The sequence below is a fragment of the Eublepharis macularius genome, chromosome 5 (genome assembly GCF_028583425.1).
Source record: "Eublepharis macularius isolate TG4126 chromosome 5, MPM_Emac_v1.0, whole genome shotgun sequence".
NCBI lineage: Eukaryota > Metazoa > Chordata > Lepidosauria > Squamata > Eublepharidae > Eublepharis > Eublepharis macularius.
In genome coordinates this window covers 67,908,723-67,930,821 of record NC_072794.1, presented here as the reverse complement: position 1 = coordinate 67,930,821, position 22,099 = coordinate 67,908,723, and the positions used below count along the sequence as shown (strand labels likewise).

General features: G+C 40.5%; 1 protein-coding gene across 1 annotated transcript in view; it reads left to right on the top strand.

Moving 5' to 3' along the window:
- ST6GALNAC3 (ST6 N-acetylgalactosaminide alpha-2,6-sialyltransferase 3) overlaps positions 1–22,099 on the top strand; it is a 472,167-nt gene that overhangs the window by 312,800 nt on the left and 137,268 nt on the right. Inside the window, exon 3 of the mRNA XM_054979301.1 lies at positions 3,707–4,116. Coding sequence (XP_054835276.1) covers positions 3,707–4,116 — 410 coding nt within the window. The remainder of the gene's footprint in view (positions 1–3,706; positions 4,117–22,099) is intronic.

Sequence of the window (22,099 nt, the reverse complement as noted above, 5' to 3'; positions counted from 1 at the left end):
AATAGCATCATTCACTTCTTTACAGGTTTGAGCTAAAGAAGGTAGGTGGCAACGAGCACGAGCCGGCAAAATTTCCTCTTCGCTCGTTTCAGACCAACGTATCTTTCCTCAGGCCACAATATACATGGTCAAGCAATTCAATTTCTATCATACACCGAAGGTTCCATCATTTTACAGGTTTGACCTGTAAAACGATGGAACCTTCGGTGTATGATAGAAATTGAATTGCTTGACTTCATGTATATTGTGGCCTGAGGAAAGATACGTTGGTCTGAAACGAGCGAAGAGGAAATTTGCCGGCTTGTGCTCGTTGCCACCTACCTTCTTTAGCACTGTCTTCCCTCGACAACGCTACTAATTTACAACCGATGTCTTCACAGCTCAATTCCCAACAACTGTGAAGATTGCTACTACTCAACAGCGCCGGAGAATTATTACAATACAGCTGGACTTTGAAAATTATTATTACATTGATTGTGGATTTTCACCAATATTTCACTTTGGATTACTTTTGCAGTGAATATACACAATTATAATTGAATTTAGACTCTTGGTTCACTTCCTTTTTTTCTTTGATGTGGTTCTGGTGAGGAAGTGATTACCCTCCCCCCTTTTTTGTTTCATGTGTGAATAGGAAGGCAAACCTGGCTGGTTAGCTGGAAGAATACACTGGGGCTAGGCTGATAGTTTTTAGGGAGGAGATGCATTGTGCCAAGAACGACTGTACATGCTTATGAATGCCATTTGATTAACTCCTCGACCACGGACAGGGATCTCATCACGGGAGGAGGGACAGGAATGTGCTAAGTGAGGGTAACTCAGCGAGACCTTTATTGCTCTGGGCCTTCCGGAGCTTGGGTGGATAGCGAGGCCAGTCACATCACAATACCTCTGCATTCCAATGTGGCATTCCTTACATGCCTGGTTCTCCAGGGCAGGATCTGGCAATGACAAGGGCTCTCTGGTTGGTAGTGCTGCAGCCATTTTAAACTCCAGAGGCCTGTATACTTTTAATATCATGAGCAGTCATATGAAAACTGTTATTAAAAATGGCGGAAGCCAGACTGACTGTTCACACTCTTAGGAGGTTGCTTTATAGCAGGCTGTTTGCCTTTAGCCTGGCCCTTGCCCTTCCTGGAAGCCCTCTCTCTTTAAGATAACCACATGTACCCTTAAATCGCAACTCAGGAACACTGTCCTGTGTCTTATTTATCTATTTATTTTTAGTATTTATTTCTTTTATTAACAACTATAAATGCTGGTAATTAGTTAATACAGCAAGAACTGACAATGCAAGGACTAGATACAAGCTCCCTGCTTCACAGCCGAGCCTAACAGCCTAGCACATACAGAGCTAAAAACCTAAAATGGCTGTCACTCGCAAAATGGCGGCCATTGCACCAACGTAAGCCTGAAAGCCAAGCAACCACCTAACACCTCCTGGGCCCATTACTAGGCCTGGCCGTGTCTAACTGGGCCCACAGCAACCCCTTCTACCTACACTGGCCTATCACCCAAGAGAAGACTGAAATGGTGGAGAGACGGCAAACCACCCCCCACATCCAAAGCTGCCCGCCTCAGTACAACTGCTCCACACTACCGCAGAACAAACACTGCTCCAGAAGGAGAATCCAGCCGGGAGAGTCCTTCTCCGGTGCCTCAGCAGGAATGCCGCCGCCGATCACACTTCTCAGGCACCGCAGCAGAAACACCACCGCCAAGCACTCCTCTCCATTGCCGTGGCAGGAATGCCACCACCGCCATTCTGGCTGGAAATGCACCATTCAGGCGCAGCCTGGGGGATTGGGCGAGGAACCAGCTTAACCAAGGCTGCAGTTCCTCGTGAGCAGGGCACAGTCGCCGTTTCCCTGCATGCCCAATTGTTCCTCCATGCATCGGCCAAGAGCGGGCGAAAAGCAAGCATGTCCTGCTCTGGCCAAACACGCAGAGCAACTGAAGGCTCAGGGGCAGAGACACCTTGTAAGGCACGTGTCTCCACCCCCGGCTTGTACCTGAATGACCGGGAAAACAGTCTGCCTCCTCCTCCTTTCGAGGAAGCAAACTTCAGCCCCCAGCATGAGCTGCTATGTGGCTGCTGAGATAGGGCCATATTATTTCAACACATACATTCCCCACACCATACATACAATTTAAGGATAAATGGTAACAATGGAAACAATTATTTTCTAGATGACCTGGAATTACTGAGAAAAGATATACATTTTACAGAGTATTCAGTGATAGTGCTGTTGGGGGAAAAAACTCACTCTGATTTTCTTGTCATCCTATTATTAATAGTTACATCTGTTTTCCCATGTGGGAGGTATCTCCTTTTTTCTTTCTGCCACATTGTTGTATTCTCCTCCCTTATTTTTTTCAGTGTTCTAACAATTCACTACTAGTGCAAATTCATATAATCTAATAACAGTATGCAATAATTTTAGGTTTGTGATAATAGTGACTTTAGTATAATGGGCTAAGATGATTTGTTTTCTCTAATCCTCCTCTGGATTCCATTGTTTATAATTCTCAATATGTATTTCCTACCATTGTTAAAAATCCCACAATGCTACTTTCACCCTGTAAAAAGTCTGCCAAGAAAACATCATGATGCGACGTCCCCTCATGGGTCAGTAATGACTCGGTGCTTGCACCTTTTTTTACTTTCACTCTATCTTTCTCTGATTGGTGCACTCATCTTCATACAGGCTGACATGTTCTGGCATGTAATCCATTGAGCCTTTTTTTGCCTCACCTTCAATACAGTGATTTCTTTGGCCCTCACATTCCATTATTTTCCTCCTCTTGTCTTCCCCTTACACTGCCCTAACTCCCTTTCTTTCATCTGGATTATTGCTTGTACTCTTCACACACTCATATCTGCCACATCCTGTTACTTTTCTTTCTCTTTAACATTTCCAGATTTTACTCCTGTGTATTTCTTGGTTGTCCCTTACCTAGAGTATGTGCATCATAATCTGGATTAAAAAGTTCCACCTTTATGTGAGATAACCAGTTGTTTCTAGGAAATATGTACAATATTTGAAGTGTTTCTTCTTTCTAATATAATCCAGAACTTCTACAAGTCCTTATTTGAGGGAATTGTATAATTTTCAAATTTATTTTGCTGGTCATGGATACCCTTTTACTTCTAGGGTATTAGAAAGCTGAATAAATGTGTAGCACAAACGCAAGAACGTTATCAGATGGATCCTATTGTCTTTGAAAGGGAAGGTTTGGACAGTAATCAAAGCATCCTGGAATTCCCTTTTATGCTGGAAGTCTTCCAGTGAGACAGGCTGACTACATGAAAGTTATTGAAGTATCAGTCGCTTGGAATATCCTGTCTTGAGGCTCTAAATTCTAGTTCTTGTGTCTAGTGAGATCAAAGCTTTTTTTCTGGGAAAAGAGGTGGTGGAGCTCAGTGGGTTGCCCTCAGAGAAAATGGTCACATGGCTGGTGGCTCCGCCCCCTGCTCTCCAGACAGAGGGAAGTTTAGATTGCCCTCCGCGCTGCCAAGTGGCGCGGAGGGCAATCTAAACTCGCCTCAGTCTGGAGATCAGGGGGCAGGGCCACCAGCCATGTGACCATTTTCAAGAGGTTCCAGAACTCCGTTCCACCGCGTTCCAGCTGAAAAAAAGCCCTGAGTGAGATCATGGGAAAAGATCTGATGCTTACCTTGTTCTCTTCTCTTTTTATCACATAGCCTTTACAACTGGACTGTGACACCTGTGCCATTATTTCAAACTCAGGACAGATGGCAGCACAGAAAATAGGATTTGAGATCGACCAGTCTTCATGTATATGGAGGATGAATAATGCTCCTACCAAGGGATATGAAGAAGATGTTGGGAAGAGGACAACAGTCCGAGTAGTCTCCCATACCAGTGTCCCTCTTCTGCTTAAGAATCCTGAATATTTTTTCAGGGAAACCAACAGTACTGTCTATGTCATCTGGGGACCTTTTCGCAACATGAGAAAAGATGGCAATGGGATTGTATACAACATGTTGAGAAAAACGGTGGACAATTACCCTGGGGCCAAAATCTATGTGACCACAGAAAAGCGCATGAGTTACTGTGATGAAGTGTTTAAAAGGGAAACAGGGAAAGATAGGTAAGTCCAACTTTTGGATATACATTTTCAAAGAATAAATGAAAGAAGATCTTCGTGCATTACAGTTCTGTCCTTGCCAACTGCTATAAAATCCATAGACTAGCTTTTAAAATGGATTATTATAGGGTTTTGACTACTGGAACTAGGGTTGCCAACTCTGGGCTGGGAGATTTGTGGAGATTTTGAGGGCAGTCTAAAGAAGGTGGGGTTTGAGAATGGGAGAGACCTCCATGGGATATAATGCCATACAGTCCACCCTGCAAAACAGTCATTTTCTCCAGGGGAACTGCTCTCTTTGACCTGGAAATCAATTGTAATTCTGGGAGATCTCCAGACACCACCTGGAGGCTGACAACCCTACTGGGAATACTTGGTGAAACATCATCTGGGCACTGTTTACCCCAATCCTGTTTAACAAACAACATTGGATGCTTACCTGAAGCATTTTCATCACTGTGTGCTGTTTTTCAAATAAATACTTACTTGACACTTTTCATAGAAGGGCATAACAATATATTACCTGTGTTCTTCTTTAAACAGCATTTTTCTAATTCTTCTCTTTCTAGATGAAAGGATGAAAACAGTGGGCAGTGCAACTTCATGGCTTATATTGGCCTGGGTGTGGACAGTCTATATTCTGGATAGCAGTGTGTTGGTCATGCAGAAGTGAAGATACACCATAGAGACATTTTAATTAGCTGTTTGCTGAAGATTTTGCAAGTTTTCAAACCATATAAGGTGCTGCAGAAAGCAGAAAGAGACCATCAACCCAACCTCAGCCAATTAAATCCATTTTTAATTTTTATGTTTGAATATGTACATCAATGTTTTAAAAGCCTTATACAGTTTAAACACTGGCAGATGGCTTAATCAACAACATAGTCCAATTTAGTGAGCATTGCCGTGTACTACTACAGATGCATGATTTTTATATATCTCATAATGTACTAACTGCTTTAGTATCCTGTGTTTTCCCAGTCCTTTGGGGCAAATTATGCATCACATGAAAATGCATGTAACAAACCCTGAATGCCATTTTTTTTTTACAGAAAAGCAACTCTGGAAAAGGGTGATTTTTTTTGAATACAGGAATACAGAGTACAACATGATTGTGATAGCCTGCCATACAGAATATAGACTGCCCAAATCCAGGCCCATATAAGTCATGAAGCCACACTGCCCAGTATTTTCATCCTATCATATATTACTGGAGAAGGAGGTGGGCTGCTTAACCACTTCCATGTTGACAATTTTTCTGCTTCAGATATCGAAATGTGCATCTAGAACTGCATTGAGCAATTTGAGAGGAAGATCTGAAGTGGAAAGATGCCCAGCAGGAACAAAAATTACCTATATTTATCCACACTGCTTTTCAACTCAAAATGAATCCCATTTGAAATTGCTTCACAGGAAAGAAAAATTATGTTGGGACTCTTATATTATTTGCATGTACTGTATAGTTGGTCCCTGGACTGAGACTGAGAAGTAGGGTAATTGGGTATGGGCGCAACTACCATGAAAAGATCTTAGGAGAGATGAGGAAGAACTTGGAGAAGCCTATGGCCCCACAAGCTACTCGGCAAGACCCTGGACTTAACCAATGGTCAGCCTAATCTTGCACCATCAAAACTCAGAGGCAATAAACGTAAAAGGCTTTTTTTTATGGTCAATTGGCCAGATTTTCCCCTTAGAATGTTGCAACTTCTGTTAGCAAAATCATGGCTGAAGGTTCCAGTCTCATCCCTGCCTTGATGAGGTGCATCTGCATCTTTCCATTCTGCTAAGCTCAGACTGGTGTTTTCTGAAGGCGCAAGGTGTAACACACTAACAGAGTCGACTCCTCCGTTGGCAGCATTCTTTTTGCTGATAGAATGTGAGCAGAGTAGGTTGGTAAAATACAGCCTGAAAGGTCCTAATTTACAAACAAGGGTGAAAGTGATTTGCCCAAGACCACCTGGTAAGTTGGGACGCAAGCCCAAGTTTTGGATCAAATTCCAAGACAGCATTGCCCATGGATTATATTGACTTGTTTGTCATGTTCTGTATGTTATACTTCTAACCTTCTTTCCATAGAGAGGACTGAGTGTGACAGTGAATGGTGATTTGTTTGTTTGTTTTATATGAGTCACTGGCTGAAGTATCAAAGAATAACCATGTTCCATATGTGAGGAAAATGGTTGCGTGTACCTTGCCAAACCATTAGACATTAGTTCACTCTTTCTCTCACACTTTGGTTCTTAAGCCAAACGTTGTCCTAGTTCCTAGGAGAAATAGGAAGGTTCACTTCCAATGTTTGTTTAAATAGTCCTCGTTCGTTGTGCAAACCAAGTTAGACAAAAGCCAAATGTGATCCTATTATAAAAATTACAGTTGGAGTTGCAACTGTGAATATTTTAGGAGGGCCATTCCTAAAATATTAAGGGTGCATATGCTGTTTATTACCAGTGTATGGTAATACCCTAACACATTTCTAGCCTGTCAAGCCTTTATCAAGTTTTCTGTGATATTTGGATGTTAGATAATTTTGAGAAACTAACTATTCCCACCAAAAGAATATGCTGCAGTGGCTGTTGACAATGAATGCTTAACAACCTTGATCCCAGACTATGAAATTCATTTATTAATGTTATCTGGTGGAATGGTCAAAACCGACTCCTATAAGAAACAAACAACCAGCAGCATTTCAGGTTTTCAAATAGGTTACTTTTTATCTTAGATGAGCGCAGGTGCCTTTTGCAATGGACTGCTACATGCAGATGATTGTTCTTGACACCATTACAGGATGAGTGTGGGGGCTGGGTTGCTCCTTCTACAGACCTTCATTAGTGAATATTTATGTGTCTAAGGCAATGTGAACTCTCCTCCTTTTTGAATAATTGTTGTGCATAAATAATAGACATTGGCAGGCACTCACACTTCCGTGCTAATGCCTTGTTGTTTGTACTTGGAGGTACTCTAAAGCTGACAGTTTTTTCCCAGTACTTCATTAGCACTTTTCAGTGCTGTATTATGTACACATAGAGTCAGATGAAAGGAGAATTTAAACTATATTTGAAAGGATGTAGCCAGCAACCAAATGTAAAAGGTTTTTTTTTTCTTTTGACATTTACCTGAATTTTGATGTTTAAAGATGTAATAGAAAATTATACAGCATCTTTTAATTAGTAATAGCTGGGGGAAAAGATCCTTATATCTCCATTAAAACAAAAGGATTCATTCTAGACTTGATAAAATTCACTGAGCAGCTCTAAATACAATTTAATTAGCTCTTACCAAAGCTGTTCCACCCTCAGGGATGGGTAAAATTAATGAAGGCTAGAAGCAAATAGATCAATGTTACCGTATACCCAAGCCTTCTGTGAAGGTAATTTGAAGGAGGGGAGTGGCTTTTTTTGAAGACTCATCTGGAAAACAGTTTTTCCCTTAAAAAAGGAGGGGAAAAGTCACTTTCACAAAACTGATTATAAAAACAAGCACTAAATATTGTTACTATCTGCTAGGTTAGCCTAATTTGAGCCGGTTTGCAGAATCTACTGCAGTTTATCCTACACATTTCAGATTAACAGCTAAGAGTAGTATACATTGTATAGTGCCTCAAGCACAGACTGATTGGTAATCAGGGACCTGGCCAATGCCTTGACTAAGGTATCTTTATTTAATTATTACACCAGCCATATGGCTATTGTATCAAATTGCTTCCTAGTCAGTTATGAACACATACAGCCCTAGTTTCTAGTCCTGGTGCTCAGTATGTTGTATTATGCAAAAGTGCTGTTTAGATTTAGGGTACCAACCTTTTTGTTAGTACCTGCAAAAGAGTTTGCAGAAAAACAGTTGCTGAAGGTCAAAAACTTATAAAATTCTCACAAAAACAGTGATTACATAATGTGATTACATACCAAACACCTTTTAATCTTTTGAGATGGTTCCTTTAGCTACTTGTGAATGTCATTAAGGATCAGCACTTCACCTTAGGAACACAAATTTAGTCTGTTCCTGAAACTGATCTTTGGTATCCCACAGTGGCTGGTTGGACCCATAGAGAACGGAGTCACATTCTCCAATGACTGTCGGGAAGCATATGGAAGGATCTCATGGCAGCAGTAACTGCAAGTCAGTAGCAAGGTCAGGTGCTGGATTGCTTGGTCTGAGGCTAGAGGTACAAGGATGCAGGCTCTGCTTGGCTGTTCCAAGGTACCAGACCTTTGCTCTGATAAGCTTCAGGCCTCACCTGATTACTATTTTAAGCCCTACCCCCTCAGTCATGAGTGAACAAGGCTTAAATGAGCTTTTCTTTGGCTTGGAAATGTGTACTCCAAGTAAATTAACATCAGACTTTGTAGCATCTCTTCTTTTATAAAAGCCTCCATGGTCTATATCTCCTTCCTTAAATAAGAATCCAAACCTGCGACACCATAACTTCTGGGTCAGTATTCAAACCACTACACGGAACAGAAGACTTAAAATGAGGCTTTTTCATGTACTTTTTCAATTAACATTTTATCTGATCAGTGCCTAGTATCATCAAAGACTCCACACTGGAACAGCAGGTTCTCCCAGCCTAACTCTTTCCTGTTCCTCTCACGCATACACGTATCCACATAAGTAGCGACACATTTGCCAACAATGCCTTTGAGGTTCTTTTGTTGCAAGTTCAAGGATTCAAGAACTATAAAATATATATGAATATAGGTGATTGTTTCTTTAGGGCACAACTGATAAAATATCATTGGGCTGTGATGCTGAAGAGTGGAGGGATTAATCCTATCTCCCTGCTTACTTTCCTGTGTTTAAATCATATTACCTGAAATTGCTATTTCCTCTTTGGAGAATAACATATAAGTTTTATATAGGTACCTGTATATTTTCATCAATGTATAAATTAGAAGTTTGAGGATGGGCTGATTCAAATGAGAAAGATGGTGCAATGGGTAAAAATGAATCTACTCTTTCCGGCACCAAAGCCCCAATGTAATTTGAAAGTATTTTATTTAAAAAGGGGTGGGGGTGGGAATCCTGATCACGGTCCACATTTTAGAATGTAACCAAAAAAAGCCTCCCAACAAACCACAACAAAATTACCTATTTGAAAGACATTTGGTAGCTTACTTCCCAAGGCAATAAATTGTTTATGAGTTTCACATTGTGAAAGTCCTGTGGTGTGTTACCAGATGGTTCAGCATATTAGGCTTTGAGAGATGTTTCATCTTTTGAGGCAAAGAGATGTATTATGCTGCTCACTGACTTCCAAGATGACTCAAAAATCTGGGTGATTACTGAACCTGATATGTTGGTCAACTATATTAATATAATAGGTTGTTGTCACGACAACACATGCATGGGCCTTTTAAAAGGTAATTCAGTCCATAATTGCTTGCACCACATTAACCTCGAATTGAGGGAGTCAGTGGGCCAAGCTACAAGTGACGAATGACACTTGAACAACAAGTGTATTTCTCCCTGTTCACTTGCCCTCCACTCAATCCACTTGCTGTTCAAGTGTCATTCGTCACTTGTAGCTTGGCCCAGTGGTGATTGTCAGTGGTTGTTGTTAGTTTGATGCTACTCATCTCATCACATTCTTCTTACTTTTCAAGCCCCCGTTAGCAGAGAATCTCCTAGTCCCTTAAAGAAGGGCAGATCTGGAAGTGTCCTGCAGCTTCATTCCTCTACGTTTTTGTACTTTACTGAATATGTGTTACTCTCATTATACTCTCGTAGGAGCCCAGACCAGGCCTTAGTCATATGAAAGAAAAAGGTGCAGCAAAACAATTTTTACAATTATGGAACATTTATGCCAGATGTTGCAGCCTGTGAACAATAGACTGATAAAGACCAAGTCCATGATGACCAAGGATAAACTAGTTCTAGAAGCTTCTCATTGCAAATCTGCACCTCAAAATAAAAAGTTGGTGGATGATTTCTGTGGCTGAAGGAGGAGAAAAATAGCTCAGACAGTGGAGACTTACACTGCATTCCGAGTAACTCTGCTACTCACCTAAAAACAGAGTGTTAACCCAAAGTAACTTTGTGTTCATCAGCTATCCTTGAAGGCAGCACTGGAATCATGAATATTTCCATATTCCTCTTCTACTTGGCTAATGGAGGTGGCTTCTAGAAGAATCATCAGCTCTGCTGGCTTGAATTTTTGTCAAGTATGGCAATAAAGAAGCTTAGTTCAATAGTATATAATCTGGTCCAGAAGTATATAATTTGTGTCCATGTGGTTAATTGCCATTCTTCTTTGCTCCACCTCATTAGTAAAAGGATAAGCTAGAAGACCTTTTATACATAGAAAACTTTAAAACAGCAAGAGACCTTCTCAAAGGCTGATGTGAATCAGCATGCAGATCAGTTTCTTTAAGCAACACAGACTGAAAGGTGCTTCAGTTTAACTGCTCAATGAGCTGAATTACACAAAAGTACCGAAACTGCCATGCAAATGCAAACAATAGCACTGTAAATGTTAGACTAACAAAATATTCAATTGGTGTAGGTTACCTCCTAGCAGATGCAAGTCCATGCTTGTGGAAATTACCTAGATGAAACCAAGTGTGAAGAATCTGTAAAGATAGTGTCATTTGGAATAGAATACTGTATTGCCCATGGCTAGTGTTCATTTTTTTCTAATTCTGCAACAAATGCAAAAAAGTACAAATTATGTAGTACAAATAAATCAGTGCATGCTGCCTTTTTAGAAGATAATATTACTATGTTTTATTAGCACTTCTGGAGAAAATATCAGGAATTTCCTGAAATACATAACATAACATAACATAACATAACATAACATAACATAACATAACATAACATAACATAACATAACATAACATAACATAACATAACATAACATAACATAACATAACATAACATAACATAACATAACATAACATTTGTACTCCAGGTTAAATATTATTTGAAAATATGTATAATTGTGTATATATTCTGTTACTCCCATGACTTCATAATGTGGCCAAATTCCATTTTATAAATTGAAAACATTCAAAAACCTTTACTATGAGCATTCCCTGAGCTATTATGTGGCCACTGCTGTTCCTTCTTTTTATAAGGCAACTCCTTCAGAAAAGGTTAATGGTTTTGTCCATCTTCATTCATGAACTGACTAATAGTCCTATTGTCAGTTAAGAGTTCTTTATTGGTGGAAAAAACAAAGAGTATAAAGCACAAAATGTTAATGAAATAAATCGATTTTTCATTAGAAAACACTTAAGTTCCATCCTGGATCACTCTTGGGTGCCAGCAGCTCACCTGATAGCAATTGTTTGGGGGCTTTGCACTTTCTACTGGGAATCCAAAGTTAACTGATGAGGTACTTAGTCCAGGAGTGGGTTAGATTTAACCCTTGGAGTTTATAATTGTGTTCAAGCTTTATATGGAGTTGTTCTTAATGAATATGAACATTTACTTCTACTTACTCAGAATTTCACCCTGGGCAATATTTAAACAAATAAGGCAAATTAATCATAGAAGCATAGAGTTGGAAGGGGCCATACAGACCATCTAGTCCAACCCCCTGCCCAGTGCAGGATCACCCTAAATCCTTATATTGTTTTGCCCTAAAAATGCAGGCAAAATTATTTCCATGTGATTAAGAGCTACATGGAAGTCACAGACTAGAACTCCGGAAACCCAGGTTCAAATTCAAACTCACTTCTGAATCTCAGTGGATGTCTTGGGCTAGTGGCGGTCTTTTAGCCAAACCTACTTGACAAGGTTATTATTACATACTTAGGTGCTGTCAAATTGCAACCGACTTATAACGAACCCAGCAAGAGGCTTTCAAGACAAGTGGTTTGCCATTGGCTTCCTCTGCAGAGTACCCCCATTCTTCCTTGGTAGTCTCTCATCCAAGTACTGACGAGGGCCAGCCCTGCTTAGCTTCTGAGATCTGCTGAGATTGGGCTATACCATACCAACTTCCCTCCAACAAGGTTTTTAGGAGGATGATAGTGAATGCCATCCTGATCTCCTTGGAGAGAGGTGTTTTGGGCAAAGTGGTAAGCATGTAGATTAATAGATTTTTATCTTGATCATTCCAAAACACATCACATTCTAGCTCTTTAGGACTTTTCCTTGCTTGATTTTAGTGAGAACTGAAGATGTTGCTGTCTCTGAGATATAAATCTGAGTCTACTTCAAAATAGTCCTTGAATATGGACTCTTTGGCTTTACATTGCACAGAGGTTCCTCCTCTCCCCAAACTGCACCATCCATAAGTGCTACCCCCAGAGCTCCTGGAACTTCCCAAACTTGACTTACATCTCAGCAATATCCATAGCCTCCTTTCCCAGCCAAATCTGAAATTCATAGCCCAAACTCAAATCTTTCTTTCTAAATCCAGCCATTTTTTAAAAAGTTTTCATTTCCCTAAGGAAAGAAGCAGCTTCCAGACATAAAACTATAAAGCCAAGAAGTACTTTAGCCTAATCCTGTGCTTGTAAGTAATTTAAGATCAAAAGAATCCCTAATAAACATTAGCACGTCATATTAATAAAGCCTATGATTTTTCAGGTTCGTTCATGTATAAGTAAGGCCTGGAAAGATGTAAATGCATAATGCCAGCAGTAACTATGAAAGTAAGTCAGTTTATTAAGATTAAAGCTGCACTGAATGTTCATATGTATAGATTTTAGGGATAGAAGCAGTTTTGTTGTTGTTGTTGTTGGAAACAGTATTTCCCTAAAAATTCTAAAATGTGCAAATGTTCACAAAGCCTTTTAATTGAAACTATTGGCTGCTCCTTTATTTTCCTAAGGCTTCTTTCTGTTCCTAGAATGATCCCAGCCCATCAAGGAGGATATGTGGAATGTGATAACATGGTGATTCTACTAGAATTTGGCTATGTAGGTAAATTTGGCTGATTTGCTTTCATGGAGGACAACAATAGCTAATTTAGAATGATGGCAGTGTTCCTGGACACACGGATCATCGCAACGAATCAGGGGTCACTGAGGACAAAGAAATTCCATTTAGAGTTAGGGCAATGCTTTCTGAATATATGACACTTTCATCCCCATTATCTCATCTGAAAAACAGGTAAAGGGGTGGAGTGGGTTGAAGCTGCTTAAAGTGCTCACAAAAAGTCTTTTCATGTTCTACTGAATACTATGTAGGATACACCACAGGTATGCTAGAAACCTAAGGAATTATTATGAGCAATGAGGTATAATGTTTACAATGGATAATGTCTCTTGTTTTATATATATACATACATACATTCAAGCTACTCCATAATTCTTTCCATGTTTCTCTTAGTAGTCCAGTATAAAACCTGAGAAGAAAAGGCCTATGCATAGGGTTGGCAGGTCCCCCTACCACCCACCCCGGGTGGGAGGTAGGAGGCCTGGTACCTACCTACTCCATTTCCTTCTTTCTGGGAAGTGATGTTATCATGTGGGCTACAGGCCACCATGGGAGCACTCTGGTGCTCCGCTGGTGGCCAAATCGGGCCTGATTCATCCCCTATTTGGCCCTATTTGGCCCCAAATCAGCCCGAATCTGGCCATTGCAGAGCATAGGAGCATGCTCCAGAAGGTGCATTCCCTCCTGCTGGCCAGGTAAGTGGGTGCGAGGAGTGGAGGGTGGGAATGAGGGATCCCTCGCCCCCAGTGGTGAACTGGCATCCCTACCTGTGCACATATGTTGGAATGCTGTCTAGAACCTGGAAAATGGCCCGTAATGATGCCATAATAAATGTTTGAAGAAGCATAACATGCAACATGCTATGTAAGGGGAAGCCATGTGCTCTGAAAGGACATTTCTAATTTGTTCTTGCTTCTGGAATCTGTTAGACCCTATGCAGGTGTGGCGGAGCAGGGCCTTTCCTCCCACTGGTAGACCCTGCTCTGCCTACCCCTCCCTTTCTGCCTCTTGCCAGGTACCTGAAGGGGCTGTCTCCCTTCCCTGTCTCCGGGTATTCGCTGCCACCACTGTCTCTGTATGGGGTCCTGGTTAGGCGGGACAGCCTCCTAACCCCCCCCCCCCTCTGCTAGTGGGCCCAAGCGGTTGGGGGACTATGTGGAACAGAAGAGCTTTCCTCCGTCATCAATTCCAAAACTCATTTATTTAACTTCTAACTATACACAGGCAAATATACAGTGAACGGAAGGAATAATAAATCATAAACAAACCCCCCTACTCTATCTCCCTCATGCCCTAATTAGATGTAGTGTAGGGCAGGCCCAATCCTTTGATACCTGAGGTTACATTAGATCTACATCTCCCCTCAGAGCCATCTCTCCCTCCAATCACATTCCACTCCAGAACTCGCCCCTCCCCTCTGCAGCCCATAGAAAAGTAACTCCAGAAACCACAAGGGTGTTTCTCCACAGCCTCTGTGAAACTTTGTCCTTGAGAGCTGTTTCAGGTTTGCACCTGTGGTTCAAGGCTTCCTATCTGGCCTAAATGGACAGTGCTAACCAGCCCAAATCACCTAAAAGGGCGGGGGGGAGTCTCAAAAGCCTAACCCTAGATTTTTTAACTTAAAAAGAAATTACTTGAACAACTGAATTTCACTACAGTGACTTACGCTATTCCTCTCTCCTCCATTTAATCTTCATAATCGTCCTGTGAGATAGGTTAGGCTGAGACTATGTGATTGGTCAAGGTTACCCAGCAAGTCTCCATGACAGAGCAGGAATTCCAACTTGGGTCTCCAAGATCCTAGTCTGAAACTCTAACCACTACATTATGCAATATAAAAGTAATCCATATATCTGATGCAGTGCCTGCTAAAAATGCCCAGAGTTCATCAGAAGTATGGAACCATATGTGTTGCGGTAGATCTTCACAACTTCTAACCTATCAAGATGATTGCAGTCTGTCAGCCTTGTTTTATCAGCCATTGCTACAAGTAAAAATAGTCACGGAAATATCACAGTTCTTTTACAGACATCTTTTCCCAATATGTTTATTTTTCAAAATAATTCTGTTCTGTTCACACCCAGAGACCAAGACAGGCAGAAGCCACATCAAGGAAGGCAGGGATAGCAAGCAATATCCAGGCTATTTATAGGAGTGAGTGCCTGTAGCTGTAACGATGGCCTGGAGTCTGTCCTGTTTGCACCTAGGGACCCAAGACAGACAGGCATCAAGGGAGGGACTGTCAGAGCTGTTGATCCCGTAACACCAGAGCTGAACTGAGGCTATTTATAGCAGCGAATTTCTGCAGCTGTGGCAGTGTCTGAGTCTACAGGCACTCACATCTGGACTTTGTCCAGCAGCCTTCAAAGCCTTATGGTGGATCTAGGTCTCTAGATGCCTTGTGGTCAGTAGAGAGGCCTTGGGCAGCTAGTCAGGTTTTTGGTATATGGCTATCTGAAGGTTCAACATTACCATGCTATGGAGGGTGAACAGAATACAAATGAACTTCTTTGTGAGTCCAAAAAAGGCAGCAGTGTTAAGAATCCTGTCACATTCTACTTATTGCATTTTTGTCTCAGCCTTCCACCAGGGTCTCACAGTTCTTTATGTTATGCTCTCCCAGTCTAGTGCTCCTTTTATACTCATAATGTACTACTCCTGAAAACATCAGCTGTAGTCCTATGTGGCAAGTTATTTGAAAACGTAATGGTGAATAGCAGTGAGAAGAATTGTCAAGGAATATTCTGCCCACATAACTGATTTAAATATAGAAGCTACTAATATTTTTATACTTAAAAATCCTTAATTTTTACTTGGCCAAAATGAACCAGATCAAGCTGAGATTCATCCTGGTGTTATTAGTCATTTCTCTGCCTGTTTCAGGACTGTATTTGTTCCATTTATAGATAAGTTTAGCTCATTAATCCACATCCCCTTCTGTGTCCATAGTATTGGCACATACATCACAGCCACGGTTAATACAGAAGCATTAATAATTTGGCCTCTGTGGGTGGGTAGATTATTATAGGAGACTTTAGAAATAATTGTCCTCTATTGTGAAAAGTAGAAATATGTACAGTATTATATTGCTCGTAATATAATCATTAAAATAACCATTATGTGATAATGAAAGGACTCATTATGCTTTAGTTTATCTTTACATAATGTTAATAGCTAATGAAAACTGAAAAGATTACATCTAATTAAATCAAACAACATTACCAATGCTCTTTGGTAGAAAGGCGATCTTTTGCACAGAATAATGCCTTCGTGAGGAGTGCCGCTCAAGTCCGTTTTTAGGTATTCAGAAATGCAACCATTTTTAATCAACTGTAACTGATTCTTTTCCATTAAATGAATTGGAAATGCATTCACTCAGGACAAATCCATTAAATGTACTTAAAATTATGTTGATGTGAAGTCCCTGAAGAAATGAGAAATAGAAAATTACACAATAATTTGCAGGATTATTATTATGGCCTGTCATCCCGAAACTGCTGCTAAGACCTGGTGTTGATTGCCAATAGTTCTCCAGAGGTCAGATGGTGCCAACAAAGAGGACATGAGCTCATGAAGCATTCAGATGTCTAAGATAAGGAATCTCGTAGTAGTCTGATGTAGTTACTCTACTCTAAGCCCATTGACTTCACTGTTATTAATGTTACGCAAGTCGTTGCATATTGATTTCAGTGTGCTTAGGCTGGGAAAAATTCTGCATAGCATTACACTGTCAAACTATTGTTAAGCCACTTTTTCAGAGATCATGCAAGACACTGTCTTCTATCTCTGAGCATCCTTCTTCTAAGTTTGTTTATCATTATGTCAATACAAATACAAACATATCTACAGCATATTTCTGCACCCCAAAAGTTCCTTTATTTTATCTAGATATGAGTTTACACTTAAAATAGAGTCTTGGTAAGGTACATTTTCTGGTTCATTATACTAGTACATACAAACAAGAATAGCATTAAACCATGTGATTAGTGCAAGTCATTTACAGTAGTCTTCGAATAATGTGTTTTTGTAATGTGCATCTTTTGATTTTTAGTTCATTCTAATCCAAGTGGGATTTTTGTTTGTTTGTTTCCATGCTTTTTGTTTGGGGCACTACATGGGAACAGCAGTGTCTACACATTCCGAAATTAGTTTGCTTCAGACAGTAAATTGAAGATGTGTTTTGATGCTCCATTATGTTTTTAAAAACTCTTCCCTGCTGACTAAGTCAACTTGTCTTTTGCCCTGATACGAAAACAAGTTTGTACGTCAGCAGTGGGAGGGGATTTTAACTGGAAACAAAAAGGTTGTACTGTGTGCCTTTTCTTACATATCATTTGACTTTGGGCAGTTTTTAGGGTATCCGTCTTTGTAGATGTTGTTTATTCCGTACCTTTAAAGCTCACCTTTTCACCCAATTTTAGGTTCATGAGCTGGCTAACATAACAGAACACAGAGTTGGCAAATCAGCCTAAACTTTTTTTAAAAGTACTCTGGTCATCTCTAGTATCAGTGGCAGTTCTTGTCTTTAAGAGAGAATGTGTATTCAATCAGAACATGGAGGATACTACTGTTAACGTTTCTGTTTCACCTGGATTGAGTTTAAATTTATTTGTGTTTATTACTAATTTTCATTACCAATTTTTAGTTAGTTTCATTTAGTTTATTCATAGATTGCCTTTCAAATAAACACCCCCAAGGAAGTTTACAACAATATAAAATACAATAAAATCAATAGAATGCAAGAAAAATTCAGTTAAAATACAGTAAAAATCAATAACATTTTCTCAGCTGTGACCTGCTAATATCTGTTGCCTTGCCTGGATCAGCTGAAAAGGAGAAACAGAGCTGGGGATCATCACCACATTGATGATGCCTCATCTTACATCTCTTTAGGATACAAAATTGAACTTCTTGGAACCCCCCCACCCCAGATCAGTCTCATGGAGGATTACAGGAACAACAGTCTCCTCGCACCATTTGACATCAACTTGTGATGTAGAGCAAAGCCACTAAATGCAGTGCTCTTAGTCTCCAGCCCACTCAGAACCCCTGAAAGCTATGTGGTTAACACTACCCAAGACCTCTGAAATATCTGTATTTTCTACCAGAAAGAGCATTTCTAAAATACAAAGCATGTTAGGAGTAGCATAAGACTTGATGTGTCTACTGTGAATGCATAGTGCCTGTTATATGTCTATCGCCCCCTCCCAGGTGAACTGCTCATTCATTACCACCTATTTCTACATATGTGGATGTGGATCACGAGGAACATCTTGTGATATTATCCTATCTCTAAAGGTGGTTGTTGCCTACTGCATATCAGAATAAATGAATAGTAAATAATGAACAGTATATTTGTCAGGTATGTGCACTATAGCCAACAGTGTTCTGATGGCATTGCCCTGGTAATGGGAGGAACTAATTTTTCTTTTATTATGATAACTGTGTACCATAAGTACAGTTACAACAATGATTCACTTAAAAATTAATGTAGCATGAGTGAGTGGGCTTTGTAGCAGCCTGATACTTTGCTGTTATTTTGAGAGAGAAAGAATGGCTGCTTAGATTTCCTAACAACAACCAAAGCAGAATCCCCTGCTGGGTTTTTTTTTAGTGAATAATCTCTAAATGTTACAGGAAACAACAGATCTAGGTCCTGATGCTTCCTATTTTTCAGATGTATTCAAAGCAACAGTGGTATTCAAGACAAAGAAACCAATGTAGCCAAGCAATTTTCCACTAAAACTAGAGGAGGAACATTTGACTGCAAAATTTCTCCCTCCTTCTCTCCCCCTCCGTCCATCAATATGCAATTTTCTGGAGCCTTTTTTCCAAGAATAGTAAATTACTAGATCCTCAAAGCACATCAGTAGTCCAAGCTCCCCAGTGACTTCAGCGGTCTAAAGGGCTATTTCTGTTACAAATGCATTAGGCCAGCTAAAATATTGGAGGATAAAGGAAGTCCCTGATAGTAAATTGTAAGATAGTTTCAAGTTCAGCACATAGAAAACAGCTAGGACCCCTGAGGATCTAGAATAGAAAACATATTGTTCCATGATTGCATGCAGGAATGCTGGTGCACTTTGAGATTTAAAAATATGAAGTTTCAATTGAACAGGGTATTTCTCCTCACTCTTATTGGGAGAAATAAAAGAGTAGTCTCATCCCCATGCTACCTTTCCCCTGCTGTTTCTACATTTTTGAAAAACAACATGTGCCGAAATTTGACTGAAGGCTTATGCAAAAAAAACCACTGGAGGTAAGCAACTTTGAAAGCCAATTTGGTTGAAAACCACATTTTGTAAGAATAATTACAGCAACTTCAGAAGAAAGGCTCACTCATAAAATTCAAAGCCTCAGTGACAGTCAGTGGAAAGTTTTAACTACACATAAATTTAAATGAATTGCAGATCTAAATGAGCTATGGCCAGGTTTTTTCATCCTTGTGAGGTAGAAGGCAATTTCATTTATCAAGGCTGCTTATGCTATGAGAAAATTATTTGCATCTTTTTTGTATGAGCTAAACTTCAAAGATTTTAAAAACTTTTTAATCTACCTTCCTGTGAAATCTAAAAGCTGGAATCAGAGATCATTAATGTGCTGAAGGTTCTCCCCTATGTATGACTAGTGTTGTGTGAGTGTTGATAGTACTGATTGCCAGTTGATGGATAGGGACGGATGCTCATCAAAGTTGGCTGTTCAATACCTTTTTATTCTATACAATATGCTGTTGCACACAGAAGAACAGCAACCTGTTTCATGCACTGATTGATGTTGCTAGATCTTGGTCATATCAGATCAGGTCCTCAGTTAGCTTTCTTTTCATGGTAGGAATTCGGGGGGGGGGAATAAACTCTCTCATTGCAGCCTTCTCTTTGATCCTCATGATGTTTCTAGGGGTCCACCAATCCACAGCTTTAGGGAGCATCGATGGTTGCAGTGGGAGAGGGGAAGTAAGAAAGTCCCAGTTTATGCCATCCTGATTTGCTTTCTCTGTATAGGATCCAAGTCAGTATACTCTGCCACCCCATATCTAATATATTGTGCCATCTATACAGTGATTTCTTCCCTAAGCTTTAAACCCCATATTTCAAAAGCTTAATGTTTCATGTCAGGTTTAAAGAATGGATGGTTGAGGCAAATGAATCAGTGACACCAAGGAAAACGAAGGCCATAATCCCAGGCAGTTATTGCATACATGGGGAGAAGCAGGTGCTCAGCTGGAGGGGTTTAGAATCACTTTATGGAACAGACAAGATGTTTTTACATTTAAAATGTGCTTACCTGTAATTTCAGTGATAAGCTGCAACAAAACCTTTAAACGTTCATATTTCATGCATGCCTTTTCTCCACCCACATTAAGGTTATTTAAGATGCAACCTAAAACTGTAACTCAATCTTATTTCTTTCCAAAAAGAAGCTAGCCCCTATGTCCAGTGAAAGGGGCCATATTCAGAAAAGGGATATTGTTCTATGAACCTGGTGGAATCCTTAAGCTTGCAGAAAAATCCAATAAAGTTAAAATAAAACCCACAAAATTTGAAAAAGCCACACACTGGAGAAACAATGTCTGCATCTGCACAGATGCAACTCAATCTAATCATAGGGTATTGCCTAGCAACCACATAACTGTTGCCTAGAAAAGGAGCTGGCTAGTGGCAGCTGGAGGAGGGAGGAGCTAGTGGCAGCATGAGCAAGCAGGCAGGCAACCAACCAAATGTAAGAATGAAGAGAGGAGGTGGCCAGCTGAGCAGGGTACCAAGCAGCAGCATCTGATGAGACTTCATGGAAGAAAGGAGCAGGCAGCAGTATGAGCAGAGGCAGCAGGGAAGGGAAGAAGAAGCTGGTGAATTAGGGAAGCAGAGGTGAAGTTTGGGTGGGCAGGGAGCTCACAACTCATCCAGCACTGAGCAGCCTTCAAAATAAATGTGCACCACTAGAAGGGAGAGAAGAAGGCAGTGGCTAGAGAAGATGGGCACAGACCATGTTTGGGCTAGGAGGGAGCCTGTGGCCAACTGCTGGCTCCCACTTGGTGTTCTGTGACTGCCTTTTGCAACTGCCACCATCTTTCTTCCTGGTAATAAGGAGGAGTAGGAAACAGTGAAGGGGGACCACTGTTTGAGGAAAGCGGGAGGAGGAGAAGGAGAGTGTGGGCAGAAAGAGATGGGAGGAGGAGGCTGCATAGAAAGAAAGGGGGAGTGGAAGTTGTCAAAAGCAGGAAGAGCCAACAGGGACCAGTGAAGTGATATCCCTGTAAATTTCTCACAAGTCCCTGCTTGAGAAATCATATTTATGTTGTAAAATGCATGGTCATATTTTCAAAAGTGTTACATGGCTACTACGGGTATTAGGAAAATATTAATAATACTTAGAAGGACTATCATTTTGTGTTTGCATAGCATGGTATAAAAACAGGATATTTGCTGAGGAAGGGAGAACCATGAATGCCACCCCGAAATTGTAGAAGGAAGGGTGGGATAAAAATTTGACAGAGTATAGTCCTCATAGACTAATGGGGAAATGATTGCATGTATCCTACCATTCCTTTCAGGACCAAACTAGATGTTATGGCATCCATCAGTTGGACTTGTAGACACTGTTCCCATTTTAAAGAAGAATTCAGCCATTTAAAAATGCTATGAGGGCCCAATCAAGTACCATTTCAGTACTTGAAAAGGTACATGGGAGAAGTAGATCATCTGGTCCCATCACGTACCTTCTGGCATTTTTAAATGCCAAATTCTTCTCCCAAATGGCATTGGCATCCACTGGTCAGACCTGTGGACAACATAACATCTAGTCTGGTCCTCCTCAGACAGGGCTAGATAAAGACATGCTGAGGCCCTATAGTATTATCCCACAAGTGGTAATTTAGTAATTATTGAGTAACTTCTTTGTTATTTAGAGGTCCTTCATAATCTGGTGCTTACATAAATCTAGTTCATCGACAGTATTCCTGTGCAGTCCCACATGGGACTGCGCATGCGCAGGCCTGCCAATGTAATAGATTTTATAGCTCAATACCACTAGGGGGTGCCCCTGCCTCTCTGCGCACATGTGAGGCCATTCTTTCTTGCCAGAAACAGTGTCTAAGAGACGG